Genomic DNA, 22272 nt, shown 5'->3' on the forward strand with positions numbered 1-22272 from the left:
AGAAGGTGCAGACCAAGGATTGAAGAAGTGTTACTTAAATCTTCGCAAGACACACAATTGGGTAATCAAGGAACTAAATTGACTTACCCAATTCATTACCCGGTTAAAAACAAAAGAAATACATTCTGATTCAATTCACGTTTGAAAGACTAGACGCGACGAACTCATTACTTCCTCAATCGCTAGACTGGTGTGCTTAAATGTCAAGAGATAACAGCAGCAAATCATAACATAATATGATTTGCTGATTTGCATATGATTTGCATAAATCTAACATAATGTCACACATTAAAACTTGTAAAACATCCTCCTCGATGAAAAACTCTGAAAATAGTATTCACTTTGTAACAGTTTAGCTTGCTTTGGAAGCCTTTCCATGCAAATATATTGCGTATGTTTTAGTATGGAAGCTTTAAGGGCGCACTCACACTAGGCCAACTGTACCCTGCCCGAGTTCGTTTTCCCCCTAAAGTCTAGATCGGAGCACGCCATCCGTACTCAAGTACAGTTCAGTTCCGTGGCCTCAGTACACTTCGGAGAGGTGTGCTCAGACCACGGTACAGATGCTAATGAGCCGACATGCGCATATGCACAGATACGCAACCGTATGTACAACAGGCAACTGTACTCAGGCCCAGTTGAGATTGCATAGTGTGAGCACTTGGCAGCGCTACAGTGGGGGGGGGGGGGCACTCACACTAACTTTGCCTAGTGTGAGTGCGCCCTAAGTCTCCGACCCCTCCACTGTGTGGATTATTTCTCCCCAAACTCCTCCGCAAATTATTTACTTCCTGGTCTGTCACAGAGGGGAGGGGCCTATTCTGGCTGACTCCACCCATCCTCCAGTCACGTTGTGTGAAATAGCAATGTTGGATTTCACACAGTGGTTACGGCTTGTTATATTCCACCACACACATAAACACACACACACACACACACACACACACACACACACACACACACACACCCGTATGAATAGACGGGGAATATGCAAACTCCAAAGAAAGGGCGGCAGCGGGGACTAGGGCCCTGAAGCTCTGATCGAGCCAAGTCATTTCCTATGAGGAACGGTGCGTCATAGTAAATTCTGTAGGTGTGTGTGTGTATGTGTTCATTAATAAGAACCCTGTCTCGGAATCAATCCATTATTAATCCAGACGTTAATGATGTTATCTTATTAGCCCTCGGGGCTTGAGTGAATGCAGGGAAGAAGAAACTGGAGTGGATGTGTTACGTCTACGGTCGTTACGTTTAAACACAGAGCGTAAGCCAGAGGATTGCTCTGTATGTGTGTGTGCACTTCAAATACTGTGGCCCGATTAACACGGCTTCCTCATTTCCTTTTGAGAATTAAAAAGGAATTATTCATCTATCGTTTGGCCTTTTAGGCATTCTCTGCCCGAAACCACGATTCCCCCACTGCTGCACTCGTCTCCCAGGAAGGATGCAGATTAATTTAACATGAAAACGTGGTCATTAGCATCTTACAGCTTTCTAGTGTAATGAAGGTTTAAAAACATAGGAAAGTAAGGGTTGGTAAGAGTGTGTTGTATAGCAGTAATCATCACAGACAGACATAGTCTTCAGGAGCCTTAGCCGTCTACACAGCGACCGCCCGGTTGAAAGCGACAACACATAATCCCATGTTCCTGGTGCTCACAGGCAGTAAACAACCCCCCCCCCTGCAGGTATGACACGAATGTCCACACACTCTCTGCAATCCACAGAGAGGACTTTAAGTCTGTGGCTCGACAGCCTTTAACATTTTATGACATTGTTCATCACAGAAAACACATTCACACCATCGTCTGGATCTCAATGCCACTTCTCGGCCTTTCCTCTAGGAACATTACCGCGTGATGTACGTTCATTTTGTATCACTACAACGCCAATGACGGCGCAAAAGGAAATAAAATAAAATACAAAAAGGTATCCGAGGTTGCCATGCCGACAGTAAAACAACAAGAAGAGATTTGCTGTGGGGGGATGAGAGGGTAGGGGGTGGGGTGTTGGGGGGGGGGCAGTGTCTTACACAAGCAGCACCTCAACTGTTTTTCTTGACAGGTGGTGGAGTCAGCAGGGGAGGAAATAGGTCCACTATGTGTAGCGTCTCGGCATGAGCGTGTGACAGTGTGCACCGTATTACACACTTTGATTTGTCCTCTGAGGCCGTGAGGAGACAGCCCACTTAGAGCTCACTACTGGCTGGCTCACTAGAGGGGGCCCCCAGCACACAGAGAGAGAGAGAGAGAGAGAGAGAGAGAGAGAGAGAGAGAGAGAGAGAGAGAGAGAGAGAGAGAGAGAGAGCGAGAGAGAGAGAGAGAGAGGCAGAAGAGAGAGCGAGAGAGAGAGAGAGCGAGAGAGAGAGAGAGAGAGAGAGAGAGAGAGAGAGAGAGAGAGAGAGAGAGAGAGAGAGAGAGAGAGAGGCAGAAGAGAGAGAGAGAGAGAGAGAGAGAGAGAGAGAGAGAGAGAGAGAGAGAGAGAGAGAGAGAGAGATGCATTCAAATGAAACTGTCATTTGAATGCATAGTGATCTACTCATTGTCAAGTTTTGAAGCTTGAATTGGAAAAGTACTACCAACCAACCCCTCTAATTGTCTTGTTTAAGTGATTTCTCTCTGTGGTGGCAATATTATATTCTCCTTCAAATTGTTTGCAATGTGTTTTGGATGCAGAATTTCTCACGGGTGTCATTTTAGCAGGTGGCAAAGTCTAGCTGTTTCCCAGATGCCTGGATAGTGATGTAATGTGTGTCCCTGTCAGCATGAGATCAATCCCGCCAGGGTCCCAGGTGTAGTCTCTACCACGAGTGTTCAACAGTATGCTGCTGGCTTAATTCCAATACTATATTGAACATTGCTGAAAGAATGCTGATGATTCAGTACCAAATGTTAAACTGGTTTGCATGCCGATGAATGACTGCCATAGCAGTCAAGCAAGGGGGCAAAACACAGAAGGTAAATAAAGAGCATTAGGCGGATGTTTCCCTCAGGCCTTTGCATAGACGAGAGAGGAGGGTCCTGCAACCTCCATTCTTCCATTTTGGTCATAACCTCTGGCTATTGGAGTGTCTCCCCCACCACCCAGTGTCTAGGATGGAGCAGATAGGAACCTTTCCACCATTAAGTCCAGCCAGACCCCCCCTCCTAATCTCCCTCGGGTTCTAACTAGATAGCTGTATGTGAAGATGTGTATGAAGCAGAAGGTTTAGCAGTAGCGGTATATGAAGCTATTTATGAAGCAGTACATTCATATGTTTATGAAGCAGTAGGCTATATGAAGCTGTCGGTGAAGCATGCAGCTGTATATGAAGCAGTCAATTAAGAAGAAGCTGTATATGAAGCAATAGGCCAATATTAAGATGTATTTTAAGCTGTATATGAAGCAGTAGGCCAATATGAAGATGTATATGAGGCAATATATAAAGCGGTATATGACGCTGTACACATAAAAAATCACAGATACATCAACAGCTTGTCTCTCAGACGAGAAAGCGTTGTTGAGATTCATGAGTTGTTGAGATTCATGAGCTGTCAAACAAGCCGACTCCCTCGACAACCACCTGGGAGTTCAGAGCGACAATATGTCACGCCGGACACAAAATAACCATTTAACTGGCTGCGCTCGCCGGGGGAAATGAAAGCATCCTTCTTCGCTGTATACTGAGAGAGCGGGACAAGCGCACTCGAGACTTCCAGTAATAGCCCAGCGCCCAGCGTTAGAGCTACTCCCTAAATCAACACACAAGCGTGCACTTCTAACCACACGATGGATATAAAACGCTGTGATGTGGGCCGACAGAGTTGATCCGAGGCTAAATGACAGACGAGGAATAGGAGAGCGCATAGCCCCGTCCCGTGGAGCAAAAGGGGGAGGAGGAAGCTCACCCCACGTCCCCCTGGCTAATGGAAGGGCATCAGGAGATGTGGCAGGATACATGAATGACTGAATGAAACAGCCTCATATTCCGTTTAGATTGGAAGAAACTGATTTTAGGCTTAAATCGATCCTACCTATTATATCCAGTCATGTATTTTTTGTATATTTCTGCAGGTAAAATGTGTCAGTCCTGCCACAGGAATGTATGTAACGGCTTTGCTGTGGTCTACAGAGCCAAGCAAACAGTCCACTCTCTGTTAGGGTGGAGGTGGTCCGCCAATACAACACGACAGACCTGGATCAAAAATGAATCCAGCAACAACTGGATGCAAGGATAATTACAGGGATATACTTCTCCTAATTATAGGGCCTTGTACATAAGAGTAAGTTGGAGCTATTCGCGAACTTCACAAGATGATGTGGCATTTTTAAAGTCTGAATGGGTGCCATTATTTTACTCCACAAATATCATTCAGTGGAGAAACACTTGACCTTATCAAATGAATGATGACGTCAGCAGACACAGGTCACTCATTAAGAAAATCTGTTTTTCTATTGCATCTTAAATATGTTTTGCTCTCAGGATTTCTCCATCCCTATATTTAAGCTATTATTACCATAATTGCTATAATTTCTAATGTAACAGCTAAAAAAGCGTCACTCAATAATCAAACAATCAATAAAAAGCATAGGCCTATGTAGTGTTTTTATGTAGCCTATATTGGTGCAAAGCTATTTTGTTCTGACTGCTATTTCTTCCGTAGATTTGTGTATACGGTTACAACATGGACCTTGACTAAGTGCTCTGCCGATACACTAATAAAAACAAAAAGGCAAAGGCGTTATTGAGAGCCTATTCTACTTTCTCCATTTAGGTATTAGTGTATAGTGACTTTATAACGCCCATTTGAACCACCATGACACTTGTAAAACCACACAACTAAAACAAAGTGTGTCGAAAATATTGTTGTGAAGTCTGTAATCAGGAAGACAAATAGTCTTTAAGGGCGTTGGTCCGCATTCATTCAGATCAATCCATGGGTAAACGCAACTTCCATCTAAACATGTGCAAGACAAACTCACCTGCTAGAATTGCCTTTCCCGGATGAGTTAATTTCGCTTTCCCTCCCGGCGCCGCTGCCGCCAGACACCGCGGTCGGTGGAATGGACTCACAAACGTGTTATTACCTTGCATGCTGAATGACAACTTCACAAAATAACTCCAATACTGTTTGAACTGGCTGTTGTCTACTTCCAAGTTATTTCTAAAGTAGACAAGGGAGCGCAACACATGGGATTCCGGTGCGCTTGGCGAGTTTCAGCCTGAATGACGTTGGTCCTTGACGCTTCCAGCTACATCGGCAGAATCCGGTTTTGACCTGTGTGTTGTGTGTTGTTGACAGCTTCTGGAATCTGGATCTGCTTGGCATTCAAGCTGCTAAGTAAACGTGTGGCTGGAAGAGCAAGACTGGCCACTTTTGTTTCCCCACTAGGAGATGGGCGGGGCGCAGCGGTCTGGTTCTCCGTATCGCTCCTTCTCTCTTCATTAACATCCACGTCTTCTGAAGTGCTCTTGGATGATCCGCTTGGAAAGAAATCCCCAAATATAAATTTACATCTGGTCGTTTCTTTCACGGCCATCGATTGTATAATGTTGGTCCGAACAGTAGCACCACGCCCTTCGGGGGATTCTGGAAGAGGGGCTTTCACAGATACCATCAATCAGGTCTTGTATCTAGGTTACCAAAGTGACAGCCCAGGTCCAAACTGATCAGTGGAACGATGAAACACCAATACAGTATCACAGACATTAGTAATAAGATCACAGACATTTTGGTAGGGTCATCTACAAAACTATTTCCCTAAAAAATAGGTTATTTTAGGTAGGGGATAGAAGCTTTATGTATTGATAAGCCCCATAATAACCACCAGACAACAGTGTGTGTAAACTTTTATTTATCTTTCTGTATGCATGACTTGTGCAGATAATGGAAGGGCTTGTGGAGCAGCTAAATGGTTTTCTGCTTCGCTCTAGTCTTGGGAACATCGATCCAAAAGTTGACACGATGGTGCTATGGCAAAGTATTTACAGGCTTATAGTGGACACATGGATGACAAAACCACAAACAAAAATGCTCTTCTAAAGCACTGGCTGCCTGGAGAGGAAGAAGATCTACTGAACCATAGGCTGGTTGGAGCGTTTTTATTGGTTGTATCCTGCTTTTTGGGATTTTGTACTTTTTCTTACAAAAAATCATTATGCATTTTTTAAGACTACAATACTCTATAGACAATACATTATACGGTATTTCATAATATTTGACTTATTTGATTAGTTATCTCAACATATCTTAAATTACACACTGCTTTCAGTACAATAATTATTATTTTTGAACAAACGGACACCAGGGTTTAAGCGTGTGAACTACATTCCCCTGGTTCATCTTTTCCCTGCTTGCTTGGTGCGTCTCGTCACCGTTCGGTTAGGCGAGTGAGGAGGAAGTTCATGAGCTTCGAGGTTCTCTCAGACGAAACATTAGTAATACTTGATAGACTTTTGAGTATAACATGGAAATTGTGCTCCTTGTTGCAGCAATATAGTTTGGCAGCACATGCACAGACAACAGCATATAGTAGTTTTTTGTTTCACGGTTGTCATTTTTTTTCTGCTTTAAAATGGTTCACCTTTTTTTCCTTCTTTCTCGTTCATCAACATCCCTCATTCATTGACCTTCTTCAAGACTTTTACATTCCAGTAAAAAGGTTAATGGAGGACCGGCCGCAGTAGCAGCAGCTCCCGTTCTGACCAGAGGTGAAAAGGTGAGCGGGTGAGTCTCATGAAGTGTCTCTCCGCTTTCCCCAACGCAACCAAACGAGTGCTGCTTCAGAGGCAACACCAGCGCATACAGTACAGTAGAGCGACCGTCAGACCCCTCTAGTGTTCCAGTAAACCTCTGTGAACGTACACTGCGTTGCACTCCAAACACACGAGAGAGAAAAAAAAAAAAAAAAAAAAAAAAAAAGTACCTATTGCAAAAAAAAGAAAGACAATCCCAAAACGGAAATGAAACAATGAAAAAAATAACAAAAAAAATAACAAATAAAAGGTCTATTGCACAGTAGCCGTCCGATCTGAGACACAGGGCAGTTGTGAATACAAACGACAAACAAAAGAATGACCCAGTTTTGCCACCTCATGGAAGTAGAAGGCCTTCGCCGGGCTCCGTGAGAGAGGGACAGACGCTACACCGCCGTACCCACCCGCCAACTCACTCCCTCCCTCCCCCCCTGGCTGCTCAGTATTCAAGTCTCTCAACAGTGCTGTTTCCTTATGAAGGGGACAGGAGGGCGGGGGGGGATAAAGTCTCTGTGGAACAGGGGGGGAGCCGGATGGGGAGAGAGGTTCACATCATGAACCCTCTCCTGGGTATATGGTTGTTTCTGTTTTTATTTTTTCTCCTCTTCCTCCGTCTCGGGGGGCGGAGAGGCGACATCATGCGGTGTTATTGTTTATAATGTATTATTATTATTTTTTTTTTTATATTGTCTGGCTGCAACGGCTCAGCTCAGACCTCGCTCCACCATCGCAGGGAATGGGAACTGAGGTGTAGGGAGGGCGGTGGTGGGGGGGGGGGGGGGAACAGGATTGTCGAGTAAAGTGTGTGATGTTGTAATGGGGAGAGGGGGGCCCAGGTGTGGCGTGTCAGTTCCATCTAGCAGGGAATGTGGGAGACTCACAGCGGTGACATGAGGGTGGGTGGCTGTTCGGGTGGGAGGGGGGGGGGGGGGGGCACTGGTTAGGTGACAGGTTGTTACATGTTGAAGCCGTAGGCGGGCTGAGGAGGAAAGCCCGGAGCGGCGTAGCCGTAGCCTGGGTAGGGCGCCTGGGGAGTCACAGCAGCCGGCGTGGTCCCGGTCAGCATCAGCTGTTGACCTGTAGACACACACACACACACACACACACACACACACACACACACACGAACACAAACACACACACGCACACACACACACGTTGACGGATTTGTCTTTGAACATTATCGAACATCTTTTCATCCATAAATTAAATCCCATAAAATCAGGCTGACGATAGAACCCAATGTCCCGGCAGATGTCGAGCGTGTAACCCAAGACATAAAGGGTGATGAGCGACATAAATTAACATTGTGGTTTCCTTAGCAACGATCGTACAAATGGCTGGCGTGCGGACGGTGTGACGTACCGAACACGATTGGCTGGGGCTCAGTGACCTCGTCTTCAGTTTTCCTTTGGCTCTCCAGCTCCTCCAGCTTATCCACCTGAAGGCGTAGGGAGAAGGAAACAAAATGAAACAGAATGAGGTGAGAAATCGGACAATAATCAGTTGGACAAGTTGGAGAAGGTCCACCATGTTAAAAACAAAGTTTCCTGTAAGCGTCTTAACAACCACCTATTACGGTTTGTCTTTTATAAGAAGTATTAATTACATTCCAGAGGGGGGAAGATGTGACATGCCAGTACAAATGATTGGCGATAAAAGATGGTTCCTGGGTAGGGTTCCAGCATATGAATCCAATTAAAATCATAATTAACTGACATTTGTGGTAATCAGTTATAATACTCAAGTTGCTAACCAGAATACCTATCTTTGACATTTTACATCTAGGGCAAAAAATAGTAAAAACATCAGCCCTACCATACAGTGCAATATACAACACAGTCAGTATACAATTCTCAAACAACAAATAGCAGTGCTACAGTACAGTCCACGATACGTATACTACCTTAAAGATGCCATGCAAAACGGTTTCAGACTATTCACTAAAGCTTGCAAGAGAGTTGAGTGGCTTGGTTAAAAATCTATTGGTTTAGTGCTCTTAAGAACATGGATTGGATTTTTTTCCCAGGGTAGGATTAGTTTTATTCAATGTATCCATGGTTAAATTAGAGTCCCGGAGACCTACTGTGTGTATGAGCGTCATAGGCTAGCTCACACATGCATGCTATTTATTGTTGTAAGTAAGATGTAATTGGGTGGTTATAAACAGGGTTAAAAGTGCGGTCTTGTGTGGTGCGTTTATCGTCGACAAGCCTTTCTATTTACTTATGGGGTGGTGATGTGGCAACCATTGTGAAATTCTGAAAATAATCCAGGTAGTTTTTTCAAGCACTGTGCTCTTGGAATACAAATGACAGTACAGATAAAAGAGCTAAACAATGGTTGGGATCCAGGAAAAATTCTAAATGTCAAATTAAATGTTTCAAATACAGATACTAACCCAATTAAATGCACATCTGTTATTGAAAGATTAAAGTTTATGACATATTTGGTGAAAAATATACTCATTGGAAAGCAATCAGAATAAAAATAAAAATAATTGTTATGATTTCTTATTGACTGTAATACTAAAAAAGAATCCACTGAGATCCCTGATGAAAGACCTCCCTTTGCCAGAGGTTCTGGCTCAAAGGGTGAAACTACAGGCTAAGCTAACAGAAGTCAGGAGATTCTAACCTCGGGGCTACAGAAGTTGCCTGCAAGGTTACAGCCTTAACAGGCTGTTGGGATTTATAAGACAAGGCAGATCCCTGGAAAAAGGAAAAATCAATGACTACAACTGATGGAAGCTAAAAAGCGCTGCACAGAGAAAAATGACTGTCAGGCTTGGTGTTCAGTCCTTAATGGTTTCAGGCGAGTACAGATGCACTACCATTATTATAGGGAAACACTTGGAAGAAGGTGGAGCTCCATCTTACAAGCATTGTCCTTTCTCTTCATCCATCTTCTTCATAGGTTTGCATCATGGTCTATATTCTATATTTATCTAAGCATTTACTTTTCTACTACACTTATTCTGAATATTTTTTAAGTATAATCTCTTTTGTAGATTTTCTCTTTTTTATTCTACTATTGTCCTGTACTTGCTGTTGTGGCTCCCAGATTTCTCGTCTGGGATCAAAATATTTTAAATCTCATTTTATATTTCCCTCCTAAAAGTACAATCAGCCAAATTATCTAGTACCGTGTTGTAATGCTGTACATCTGGGAACTAACCTCACACGTCAATCTATACATTCAGTACTACTCATACTACTAGTACTACAGGAAACATCTATCCATGACCAGAGTTGTTGTTTTTAGATTAAAGATAAAGAGAAAAACACCAGGAGGAAAGGGTTAGATGTGAGTGGGCGACATCTTGTTCTGAGGAACTATAACATGCAGAGTCTTTAAGGTTCGGGGCCACGCAAGTCCTGAGCATGCAGACATCCCACCCTCGGCTCATGTAACAGAGTAGAACCGAAATCCCCACAAAGAGTAGTGTGGTGATGGGGAGTCTATGGCGTGACATGGTGAAAAGCTATGTGTAATTACTGCTTTATCATCAAGTCCACACAAGGGAGCTATTTCAAATACAGTCAGTGTTTGTCGTCTGAATGTTGCAAATTGTAACCATTATTCAATTACAATTCTATGTTTTGCTTACTTTGAAGTGCTTTGCTTGTTTGAACTAGCCTTCTCTGGGAACCAGAGAAGACATGCGTACACAAACATGCAAGTGCCTGAATCTAAAACTAGCAACACGCACGCGCACACGCACACACAGACACACATATATATTTATTTCTTCAGGACTTGAGTTAAAACCTTTGCCTAAGTTAGGTTGTTGTATATTTAGTCTTATAAAAGTCAATTAGAATCCTTCTGGGATAAGTAACGACAGAATTAGAAAAACAAAACACAAAAGAGGTATAAAAAAAGCTGGCCCAGAGACCGTCACCTTCTCAGCAAACTGATCAACCTGGAAAAGAACGCAAAGAGAGGGCCTGGCATGACCTCAAGGAGCAAATCACATCTGATGGAAACCATTTCCTTCCAAAGTCATTAGCTCTCTTGTGGCAATGTTTACAATTACGAGAAAGAAAGGAAGAGCAACAGAGAAAGAAAGAAAGTAATGAAAGGAAAATAGTAAGAAAGTGAGACAAAAGAAAGAAAGGAAAGAGGGTAAGAAAGTGAGACAAAAGAAAGAAAGGAAAGAGGGTAAGAAAGAGACAAAATAAAGAAAGAAGAGAGAGTAAGAAAGAGACAAAAGAAAGAAAGGAGTGTAAGAAAGAGACAAAAGAAAGAAAGAAAGAAAGAAAGAAAGAAAGAAAGAAAGAAAGAAAGAAAGAAAGAAAGAAAGAAAGAAAGAAAGAAAGAAAGAAAGAAAGAAAGAACGAACGAACGAACGAACGAACGAACGAACGAACGAACGAACACAAAAACAGAACGCACTAATGAATGAACGAACGAACAAAAAGAAAGAGAGAAGGGATAGAATAAAATTTTAAATTAAGAGAGAAAGAAAGAAAAAGAGAGAGGGATTTTGGCGCCCACCTTAGCGAGGTATTCCCTCATGACCTGGACGAAATAGGGCATGGCGAAGTCCATGATCTGGTGTCTCCAGGCTAGCTCCAGCACCACGTCGGGATGCAGCAGGTCATAGGATGCGAACAGGCAGGCGGCGAAGCACTCCTTCTTTCCTTCCTCCAGGAACCACTGGAGGAGAGTCTCGGCCAGCTCGGCCTCCTTTGACTCGGCCGCGTACAGCATTGCATCCTGGGAAAATTTCAGAATGATCAACCCGTTGTTTGTAATATGGGAATAATAAACTGGGGAATAAACCATCCCCATGCAGGTGTGCAGTCAACTCTAAACCAATTTTCACAGAGCATGTCACTCACTAATAGCCGACAGATGGCTGTGATTTACCAACTAATACAAATTCAATTATCGCTGTTAAATATTACCTACAGCACCATTAAATGTGGTCATCCTCTATTAGTTCAGGACTACTGATGGGATGTTAAGGAGAAGTGTGGTATGTCAATGCAAAAAAGACTAACACTGCCACCTATTGGAGGCACCTGGAAATGCGGTTAACCCTTGAACTAGATGTGACCTGTAGTAGCCATGTTGAGGTCAGGCCTGGTACCTTGTAGAGTTTGTCCTTCTTGCAGAGCTCCACGCTCTGTCTCCAGCGGTTGTTGCCCTTGTAGAGGTAGGCGGCGATCCGCCTGAACTCAATCAGCTCGTGCTTCTCCAACCTCTGTGCCAGTCCGATGGTGTCAAAGTTGTCGTACGCGTCAATGGACGCCCTTAAGCCCTTTAAGATCACACACAGGCAAAGGCAAAACAAATGACCTAGTGTTCATGATCAAACGACCCCAGGGACAGGGCGTGTGTATCACTGGTAGTGTATGCTCATCAGTGTCCCCTAGTGGCCGCGGGAGTCATCACGGAGGCCCCAAGAAAATTCAGGACAGAGATAAGGCATAAAGCTGATACGAGCGATTTAATTCATACAAAATCGTTTATATCAGAATAATTGTATCTTCTGTCATAAATATTTGGCCTGTTAAGCGCTTTAAGACTGTAACGTGTTTAGGGGCTATACAAATAAATTGAATTGAATTATCTTAATTTTGTGGCTGTGCAGCAGGTGTGAGGGGACACACCTGGAAGTCTTCCTCTTCCGTCAGCAGGTCATTCAGCGCCTCGTTCACTCCCTTGTTGTTGTGACTCTGCACCGACCTCAGGTACGCCTTCACCAGCTTCAGCTGGTCCACCTGAGCACCAGCGCCATGACAACCACCACGGCAAACAGGAAACCAGTCATAAAAGAAAACCATCAACGTCAAAGGTGAACCATAAAAAGGGGTTAGTGGGTTTTCCCGCTGCGCGGACCACCCACCCAGAAGCGTCCGCTCATATATATTTGTGCCAGAGGCGCATCAGAGGTAACAGTCATAGTCACAGCGCCGAACGTAAGGCTGAATTATTGGTGTTTTTGTGGACAAACTACAACCCTGTGGTGTTGTGACTGGCATTTCATTTTGAATAAACGAAACGGCGTATCCCTTTAAAAAAATTTATAAAATAAAATAATTGATCTAACGCGTGTCCGTTACCTTGGAGAAGAAGGTGACAGCTCGGCTGTGGTCTAGCCGCGGGGACAGGATAGCAAGCAGGTCGTTTAAGAGCAGGGGCTTGAAGTCCAGGTAAAATGAGAGGGATTTATAGTACAACTCCACGTTGGCAACCTGCAGAAACAGAGAGACACACGCACACGTTTTAGAAAGAAGTAACCAAGACACAGCTTGACCTATGACGAGCGACTTCCACCGCACGTTACCTTGGCGATGGTGTCTTTGAAAAGACCCTCTTTCCATGCGTCTGTAGGGTGTGACATCATGGTGAGGACAGCGTTGTCGTACTCCTCGTACTTATCGTAGAGGAACACTAGCTCCGCCCACAGGTGAGCCTGCTCTGCCGCACGCAGCACCTGAAGTCATGGCAACAAACACCGGGTCAGTAAGAATGTGCAATGCCGTCCGACATCAGTACCACGTATAAAACACACAAATAACGGCGGCACACATCCAGACCCACACCCACACCCACACCCACACCCACACCCACACCCACACCCACACCCACACCCACACCCACGCCCACACCCACGCCCACACCCACACACACACCCACACCCACACCCACGCCCACACCCACACCCACACACACACACACACCCACGCCCACACCCACGCCCACACCCACACCCACACCCACGCCCACACCCACGCCCACACCCACACACACACCCACACCCACACCCACACCCACACACACACCCACACCCACACCCACACCCACGCCCACGCCCACGCCCACACCCACACCCACACCCACGCCCACGCCCACGCCCACACCCACGCCCACACACACACCCACACCCACACCCACACCCACGCACCTTGGGGATGTTGACCCGAGACCAGAAGAGCTCCAGGTGCTCCCTCATCTTCTGGGGCTTGAACTTGGAGTAGAGGATGGCCAGCTCGGTGAACATGCCCATGTGGGCGCGCTCCAGGCCCAGCGCCGCCTCCAGCAGGGCGATCAGCTCCTCGAAGTAGCCCCGGTCCTGGTAGTAGCTGATGAGCTCCTCCAGCTCGTCGGCGTGGATCACGATGTGCAGGCCGCATATCTGGGCCAGCCGGAACTCCTCACCGTCCACGCACGCAAAGCACACCTGGGGAGACGCGTTGGGTTGTTTACTCTTTCAGGAGGAATCATCAGGGGTCTCATTTATAAAACTGTGCGTGGGATCGTTACTAAAAGTGTACGTACGCCCAAAAGCCAAGTTTGGCGTGCGCCAAAAAATATTCCGATTTATAAAACCCTGCGTACGCACAACGTACGCAATCTTTGCTTTATAAATCACACACTGCCTACAAGTGTGAATCAGCTTCACGTTCCGCCCTGCACACGCCCCTTTTTAACCATAAATGGTAAATGCAAATGACCTCATGAATGCGATCTGCATATAAAACAGACTCAGATGCAAGTATTATGTCTTGTCGGAAACAATGGCAGAAGTACTGAGAAAAGCAAAAAAGCGAAATTTCACGGAGTTTGAAGTGGAGACACTTGTGGGTGAGATGGAGGCCCGAAAAGTAGTTTTGTTCGGCGGTCACGGGATTGGAATCGCCAACAACAAAAAGCAGAGTGAGTGGCAACATGTTGCTGCAGCAGTGAACTCTGTCAGTAGCACGGAGCGCACAGTCCCAGAATTAAAAAAGAAGTGGTCTGACATAAAGTTACATATTTTTATGTAGCCTACCAATAAATCGTTATGGTCCCTATAGACCCTCTCCCTCCGAATCCTGCCATTTGCATGGTCCGCCAGAAGTGCCATATGGTGCAGCATTACCACGGCGCTCACCTCTGTATTTATAGGGTTAAGGTAATAAGATAAGACTGACCGAGAACACCTTGGATAATCAGTTTGTAATCACCCACATAAAATGTTCTTGAACATAACCCCTTTTCAATGCCTGATTTGTCATGAAAAGCATCAAGAGTAACGGACAACGATTGTGATGAGAAGTGTGGCTTGGTTTTCCACACTTGGGATTTAATTGACATTTGATTATGTGTTTACAGTGTCACATAAAAATATGATGTTATTGACACATGTTTGGCAGATGCTTATTCCATGCAGTCGCGCCGTCAGTGGACAGTATGGAGTGACGGGATTACATATAGAGGTTTATTTTTTATTTCTGTTCCAATGAGATGTTTCTGGAGTTATAACTGAGAAATAACGCAGTTGATTTAAATTATTCTGATTACATAGATTTAACACATGATACGGGTTGAATTACATTTATGTGGGATTAAATTTATGTAGGGCGATGATAAAACATAATCGTTCTTCTCACTCTACAATTCTTCTGTCTGACTTCAGTTCACCACCACACCATCTGTGTCGCCAATTCTCCTTTTCCTCCAAACCATGCGTACGCATGGGCCAGAGTTTGCTTAGGGCTGCGCACATTCTCCCGTCAAGTTGGTTTTTAATAGATCACAACCTTGGCGTGGAAAGTCACGTACGCCAATTTCAGCCCCGTTTTGTGCGTACGCAACTGTTATAAATGAGACCCCAGATCTTTACTTGTTGAGTTCCTCTGTCGTGTTGTTGTTTTTTCCTCGCAATGATGATAACAAAAAGGAGACATATTATTGAGGATGATTCTTAAGCTGATCCCATGATAATTACCATCTTCCCATACTATACAGATATTGATTTTGGTCTCAAACTATTACCGGAAATATTTCACAAGCCAAGTTGCATTATTGGGGGTGGACCAGTCAGCGTGTATTAATAGATTTCCACTGCATGGTAATATCATGATATAAGTGGTGTTGATTATCTTTACAGTTGTAGATGTCAAGATATTGATTGGTGAAATCAAGTTCCCCTATTGTCGTTTTTTCTGCAGTTTCCCCATGATGAGAACCGACCATTAAAGGAGAATAATCTTTTGCTGATGAATTCCCATACCGACACGGATCCAACATGGCGTCAGCCTCGGCATTGGCCTGCATCAATCCAATACTTATTTGATCTCTAAAACCACAACTAGGCTCAAGCTGTGCAACACAATACAGAATACACATTAAACAGACCAGGCCTAAAAAAATAAATAGTTTGGTTCCTGTAGGTTGTCAGTTGAGGTCATGGGCAGGTAGGGAATTTATTTTATTTTTTTATTTTATTTTTTCCAACGGCAGCGAATGATAGGTAGGTTGTTTTCTTTTAAAAACGAGAAAATTCGCTCATCCTTGTACAGAATGAAGAGGTGCTGTAAAAAAACTTAATTATAGTTTGCATTAATTATTATTATTGTTTTTATTATTATATATTTTTAAAGCTCATAAAATAATTTGGGTCGCTCATAAATTGACAGGGTCGGTCGGAAACCGGAACCGAACAAAAAAAATGTTTAGGCCCCACTTGGCATCTGATGACAGCATGCATGATAAGGCAACAGCCGCTGCATACTAATATCACAACATCAGTGCACTGCCTCGTGTTGGTGCATGGTTCCAGCTGGGAAGGGTTACCTCCTTCCAGGTGCGGGTGCTGTTGGCTTTCCTGCCGCTGTCCACGGCGGCCTGGTACTCTCCCAGGTGCACCAGCGTGGAGGCCAGCCGGGCGAAGTTGGACACGTTGTTGTACAGGAGCTTGGCCGCGTCGTACATGCCCTCCTCGTAACACCTGTCGCCCACCTGGACAGAGACGGCCAGCGGGATTACCTTTACATACATGTCCTGGGTCGCTGTTTAACATACACATTTACAGCCTTGTTCACCCTTTTTATATAGAATTACACCCTTCTTCACGCTGTGCATATATTTATTTACCCTTGTTCCTATGCATATACCTTGTTAATTTCACAATATTTCTGATTTCACTTTAAGTGTTTATCGTTTATATTTGATGATTATAAATATTTGTGTGTATGAATTGGTTGGATTGAATGCATGTGCTGATTGTATTTTATTTTTATTATTTGTGACTATTTCTCCTCAGAATTATTCCTGGATCTGAATTCATTGTGCCCAACGGGCTCCACAGAACAACAACGAAACTAACAGTGCCTTTTCTCAAGAGCCGTAGTGGTATTATACCAGTACAACACACTCTATCATGTAAAACAGACGAGGTGTGAGCGTGTTTTCACCTGCTGTATGTGAGCGTTGTTGGGCCCGCTGATGAACTCCTCCAGCTCGGCCAGACGGTTGGTCTTGGCCAACGCGAAGATGAGCTCCGTCTCGACGTACGACTCCCTGGCCTTTTTCCGAGCCATCTGCAGGAACTTCACCAAGTCTTCCCAGTTATCTACGGGTCAAGAAGAGCGAAAGATGTGACCCTCGATGACAATGTAATGATAATATGTTATGATAATAACTCATCGCATTTATACAGGGCTTTTCAAGACACTCGAAGCGCTTTACATAGTAACATCTGGCAACACTGAGTAGAAGTAGTAGTAGGGACATGTTGGTTGTCCGAGGCAGGGTGAATGGCTTAGTCAGTATGTGTAGCATCCATTTTGTCACCCTTGATCCACTACCACTGTGTGTAACATCCATTTTGTCACATGACTTGATCCACTACCACTGTGTGTAGCATCCATTTTGTCACACTTCACCTACTAACGGTGTGCCGTATGTCACCAAAATGGATGCTGCACACACCGATAGTGGATGAAGTGTGACAAAATGGATGCTACACACACTGATACTGGATGAATTGGGATAAAATGGATGTTACACACACTGATAGTGGATGAAGTGTGACAAAATGGATGTTACACACACTGATAGTGGATGAAGTGTGACAAAATGGATGTTACACACAATGGCTAAGCCATCAACACTGCCTGCCTCAGGGACAACCAAAACCACCGTACTGCTACTACTTCTACTCAGTGTTGCCAGATTGAGACAGATTTCCCGCCCAATCTGGTAACCCTTTCTATGTCCGGCGCTCCATGCGCGTGGTGTGAACGGGAGGACGTACTGTTTTTGCTGGCGGCGTTGACCACCTCCATGTACGCCGAGGGGTCGTCGGCCTTGATGTAGGAGTCGATGGCCTCCTTCACCAGGTCCCGGTGGAGCTGCGCCGTGGCCAGCTGGCTCCACACCGCCGGCTCGTTGCAGTTCTCTGCAAACTCGTAAGCCCGGTCCAGGTTCTGGATGTGCTCGATCAGCACCTGGAGCCCGCGGGTAAAGTTGTTATGGTTTGGTGATTGATTTTTTTTCTGTTTTTGTGGCTTCTGTGAACTGTACTGAGTTCAAGGGCTTTGAGGTTGGGTTTCAGAGATGTTTGTGTTAACAAAAAGGTCAGCATCTTTGTAAATAAAAGCAATCAAAAACAAAAAGTATATATTATAACAATATTATAACAAAATAAGAAATAATTATATTAAGAAATATATGTAAACATATATAAAAAAATAAGAAATTATCTATATATCTATATATATATACATATAATAAATAAAACATGCTTTGGGAGTTAAGCAGGACTAATGGCGGAGGACAGTTGGACAGGCATGGCGTTTATCTCACCTGTATGGCCGAGGTGTTGACGTCAAACTTCTTGAAGATGGCGAAGGCCTCCTCGAAGAGCTCATTGCTGATGGCGATGTTGGCGATGTCCGGCGCGTCGTAGTTATCCAGCCGGTTGATGTACTCCATCACGCGCGTGCGGTCGGCCTTGATCGCCGTCAAAATCAGCAAATTCTGGAGGTTTCTGGACGTGGAGACAAATTAAGAGATTTAACGCCCTGGCATGCTTCCAAAGCCTCCCCCCCTAGAGTTTAACACCAGCTTCTAATTACAACACCGAGCCGCCCTCCCTGAAGGCGGGAGACGTCTTGGCGGGTCTGGCGCACCTGTGCTCACTGAAGACAGAGTTATCCAGGACGATCTTCTCCAGCAGCTCTATGAGCTCGTTGGGCAGGTCGGCTGTCATGAAGGCCTTGACCGTGACGGACACCTCCTCCGGGTCCTGGGTCTCAGACAGAGCGGTCTGTACCACCTTGCCATCGGGGTAAAAACATGAACATTAGTGTCCGTTTTTTTCATTAGTGTCCGTCATTTGTTTGAGTGAAAGTGTCTTCCAGAAGGAGCCCCACCTGGTCGATGAGCTGTCTCCTGTAGGGACTGCTCTCCTCCAGGACGGTGGCCCATAGTTCAGGATCTTTCCGTCGCACAAGGTAGCGCGCTTCACTCTTGAACAAGGAGTTCTCGTTGCAAACCTGGATCAGATGACAAAGAAATGATATATTACTTTGAAAAACACCAACAGCACAATAGATAAGTAGTATAAATAATTGTCATCAATGTATTAAATTCATTATTTATTACATCCTGATTATTATTCAGATTCTGATATTATTCAGATTCCTATCATCATAATTATCGTCGTCATTAGTACAACAGTACAATAATAACAATAATCATCATTTTATTCTATATTTATATAAACATCAATAACACCAACATTTGGTCAACCTTACAGCGACTAAGAGTCAGCTATAGCGAAACGCTCACCTTGATGAGGTCCAGGTCACACTGGCCCCTCTCGTAGGCCACGCAGGCCAGGTGGGGGTCCCTCTTCTCACAGTAGCGGCCCACCACAGCGCTGTCATAGAACGGGTTCTCCTTCAGGAAGCGTTCGGGGGTGTTGTTGCTGTCGATGTAGATCTTTGCCAAGGCATTGTGGGTAGCGGGCTCCTCGCAACCGTCATGAATGCGAGACTCCAGCCAAGGCAACAGCAGCTTTAACCTGAGAGGAGGGCAAGAGTGTGATGTGGAGCGAAGCAGGGTCCCGTAAACTTCAGAAAATAGGTCACACACACACACACACACACACACAGACGCACACGCACACACACCTCAAAATTGTGGATTGTAGCAGTAACCTATATAGATCAGTTATCCTTTTTAACAAATACCTGTTCCTCTTCTCCACCTCTTCCACCAATTCGTCGGTGGAGAACTGGCCTCGCACCACCATAATCAGGTTCTTGATGACATCCTCGGCACAGTCCACGTCCAGCAGCCCCCCGATCACCACTGGCAGACGGCTGGGGTTCACCTGGTGGACAAGCAGCACACCTCTCAAACACACCTCATACATGGAGCTCCACCGGGTGAGCAGGCCTTAAAGTGGGGCAGTTGTACAAAAATCCTACTTCGCCTTAGTCCTTGGACACACCAGTGAGAGCTAATTGGGGAGTATTACTATATTATAATCTGACGTGGGAACCCTGAAATCTGAAACCTGTAACATCTCTCCACCGTAAAGTGCTGGAAAGAAAATCTGCAGATTCGATATGACCCATTATTGATGCAGCTAATGGTTCTTCTCAGCGAAGCACTTCCTGGTATATAAAGTGATCCAAACCACTAGTGAAAGTACTTTGTGCAGCGAGTCAAATCCAAAATGTCGGGGACATAACGGAAGCCAGCTGCTGCAAAGAAACAATGGGCAATGTTTCGAAAGACCAATCAACAAAGAGAGAACGGTTGGAGGGGAACGGGGGCTGGATATCTATTGCTAGAGATTATCCATTGACCCTAAGTGTATACTTTGCATTTCAATCATTATTTTGAAGAGGTCTTAATGATAATAATTAAAGGGGCCGTATTGTAGACATTTTTCAATAATAATATCTAGCCCCGAAAGCTGCCGTTGCGGTACCTTCTGTACGTAGATCTCGATGTACTTCTGCAGGCTGTTGCGGTAGAGGTAGAGAACCAAATCATGGACGAAGTCGAAGCGATCACACACGATGATCAGGGGGAGCTGGTCTGTGAGCTTAGCCTCCTGAATAACAGAAATTACGACTTGACACGTTATATTCTCGATCTGATGAATAAATGAGTTGGCTGTGCCTTAACTAGGAAATACATGGGAGGGTCTGTGGTCAATGGTTTAAAAGAAAAAATGGATTCCTTAACAATGATCGAAAAAACAATGTAGATCAAATAAAATCCCAATAATGTTAATTTGTGTGCTTTTATTTTTTCAAATTAGAAAGAGGAATTACTGTAAACAGTGGCACTTTGTGGATGAAAGTTTATTCGTCAATGTTTTAATGTTTACATGTAAGGTGGTGTTTGGCGAAAGGTCTACAGAACAAAATAAGACACCAGTCATGGATTCAGTCACAATAAAGTACGAGAGAATGTTGTACCTTGAGGAAGTTTTTGACCCTTTCTGGATCATAGCAGTTGCTCTCTCTGCAGATCCTCTCAACCTCTTTGATTTGGCCGGTCTTACAAGCAGCCTGGATGTACTTAAAATGAACATCCTGTTCTTGGCTGAAGTTTACAATCGACCCCAAAAAGTAAAACAAGCCTAGAAAGGAGACAAAACAGTGAGAGAAAACAACGTTGGTAACTAACAACAGTTCATTTTCATACATGAATCTCCTCTCAATCTAGTCAAATTTACAAACATACCGTCTTGTGTGAACACGAAATATACTTTTATACATATATACCAAATATATAAAGCCAATAATTTACACAACTATATAAATGTTTTGGTTATTACAGTCCATTTCTTCAGACTCTTCTTTCACTTTGCTGTACTGTATGACAGGCATACATTACAGTCAGATTCCTCCCTCTCTCTTTATCTCCCTGGAACCTACCCTCGTAGCTCTTGAAGGACTCAAAGAGCTCCACCAGGGTCTGGGTGCCCAGCTGCTCGTGGTACTTGGACGCCACCTGGACGCAGAGCTGCAGGTTCTGCCGGATGTTAGCGGAGAGCATCGCCCGCAGACACTCCACCGAGTCCTCCACCGAGAGCGAGCCGAAGAAGTTCACCAGCCACTTGGAGCGGGACAATCACAACAGAGGCAAATACGGCGGTCATAATGTGACTTCATCATTGGTCCGATCTGTGAGAACGCAATCCTCGACCAACGCAGTCAACGGTCGCACTTTAAACAACAAACAAGAACAGCAACAGGATTCAGGGTCGGCTAAGCCCAGGAGGGAGAGCGGGTTGACTTGTTACCGGAAGGTTGCTAGTTGGATCCCGGCTCCTCGTACCTGATTGTCGCACTGTGCCTGAACAAAACACCTAACCCTCACTGCTCCACACAAGTTGGCTATTGCCTTGCATGATGAACTCCACCATCAATGGCTGCAAGTAGCTTTGGAAAAAAGCGTCTGCTAAATGATGTAAATATAAATATTGCAGGCTGTGAATCTTTTCAGAACATGCTTATGACGCAGTAGCCTTCAGTGAATAAGTAGGTTACAAATACCCAATCTTAATTCGGGGGGGGCGGGGCTTTACCTCGGGGTTGAGCAGGTGCGTGTGCACCACGGCCCGCTTGATGTCGTACAGGTCGGTGAAGTGCTCCAGCGCCCTCTGCAGGAGGCCTGCCTTCTCGCACAGCTGGGCCACGTGGGGCCGGTCGTAGTGAGTGAACATCTGGTTCCCGAGGATTGCATCTGCCACCTGCAGAGAGAGGAGCGCACTGACTCAGCATATG

The 22272-nt window shown here is 44.8% G+C and overlaps 2 protein-coding genes across 3 annotated transcripts in view; both read right to left on the bottom strand.

Moving 5' to 3' along the window:
- The window catches only part of si:dkey-178e17.1 (tricarboxylate transport protein B, mitochondrial), a 16492-nt gene extending 10961 nt beyond the window's left edge, over positions 1–5531 (bottom strand). Inside the window, exon 1 of the mRNA XM_060054392.1 lies at positions 4963–5531. Within this exon, the coding sequence (XP_059910375.1) occupies positions 4963–5074 (112 nt within the window). The 5' untranslated portion in view covers positions 5075–5531. The remainder of the gene's footprint in view (positions 1–4962) is intronic.
- A 286-nt stretch (positions 5532–5817) lies between these two features.
- Positions 5818–22272, bottom strand: part of cltcl1 (clathrin, heavy chain-like 1) — a 28179-nt gene continuing 11724 nt past the window's right edge. Inside the window, exons 12-32 of one of the 2 annotated variants that reach the window (XM_060054390.1) lie at positions 22074–22238; positions 21421–21601; positions 20959–21122; positions 20463–20588; positions 19714–19856; positions 19310–19544; positions 18892–19014; positions 18649–18794; positions 18323–18506; positions 17772–17964; positions 16930–17087; positions 16310–16474; positions 13656–13931; positions 13035–13184; positions 12811–12942; positions 12358–12468; positions 11835–12005; positions 11237–11458; positions 10641–10661; positions 8102–8177; positions 5818–7813 (exon numbers count right to left, since the gene is read on the bottom strand). In XM_060054390.1, coding sequence (XP_059910373.1) covers positions 7692–7813; positions 8102–8177; positions 10641–10661; positions 11237–11458; positions 11835–12005; positions 12358–12468; positions 12811–12942; positions 13035–13184; positions 13656–13931; positions 16310–16474; positions 16930–17087; positions 17772–17964; positions 18323–18506; positions 18649–18794; positions 18892–19014; positions 19310–19544; positions 19714–19856; positions 20463–20588; positions 20959–21122; positions 21421–21601; positions 22074–22238 — 3264 coding nt within the window. In that variant the 3' untranslated portion in view covers positions 5818–7691. The remainder of the gene's footprint in view (positions 7814–8101; positions 8178–10640; positions 10662–11236; positions 11459–11834; positions 12006–12357; positions 12469–12810; positions 12943–13034; positions 13185–13655; positions 13932–16309; positions 16475–16929; positions 17088–17771; positions 17965–18322; positions 18507–18648; positions 18795–18891; positions 19015–19309; positions 19545–19713; positions 19857–20462; positions 20589–20958; positions 21123–21420; positions 21602–22073; positions 22239–22272) is intronic. The other variant, XM_060054391.1, reaches the window with a different exon arrangement.

The sequence above is a fragment of the Gadus macrocephalus genome, chromosome 6 (assembly GCF_031168955.1).
Source record: "Gadus macrocephalus chromosome 6, ASM3116895v1".
NCBI classification, from domain to species: Eukaryota; Metazoa; Chordata; class Actinopteri; order Gadiformes; family Gadidae; genus Gadus; species Gadus macrocephalus.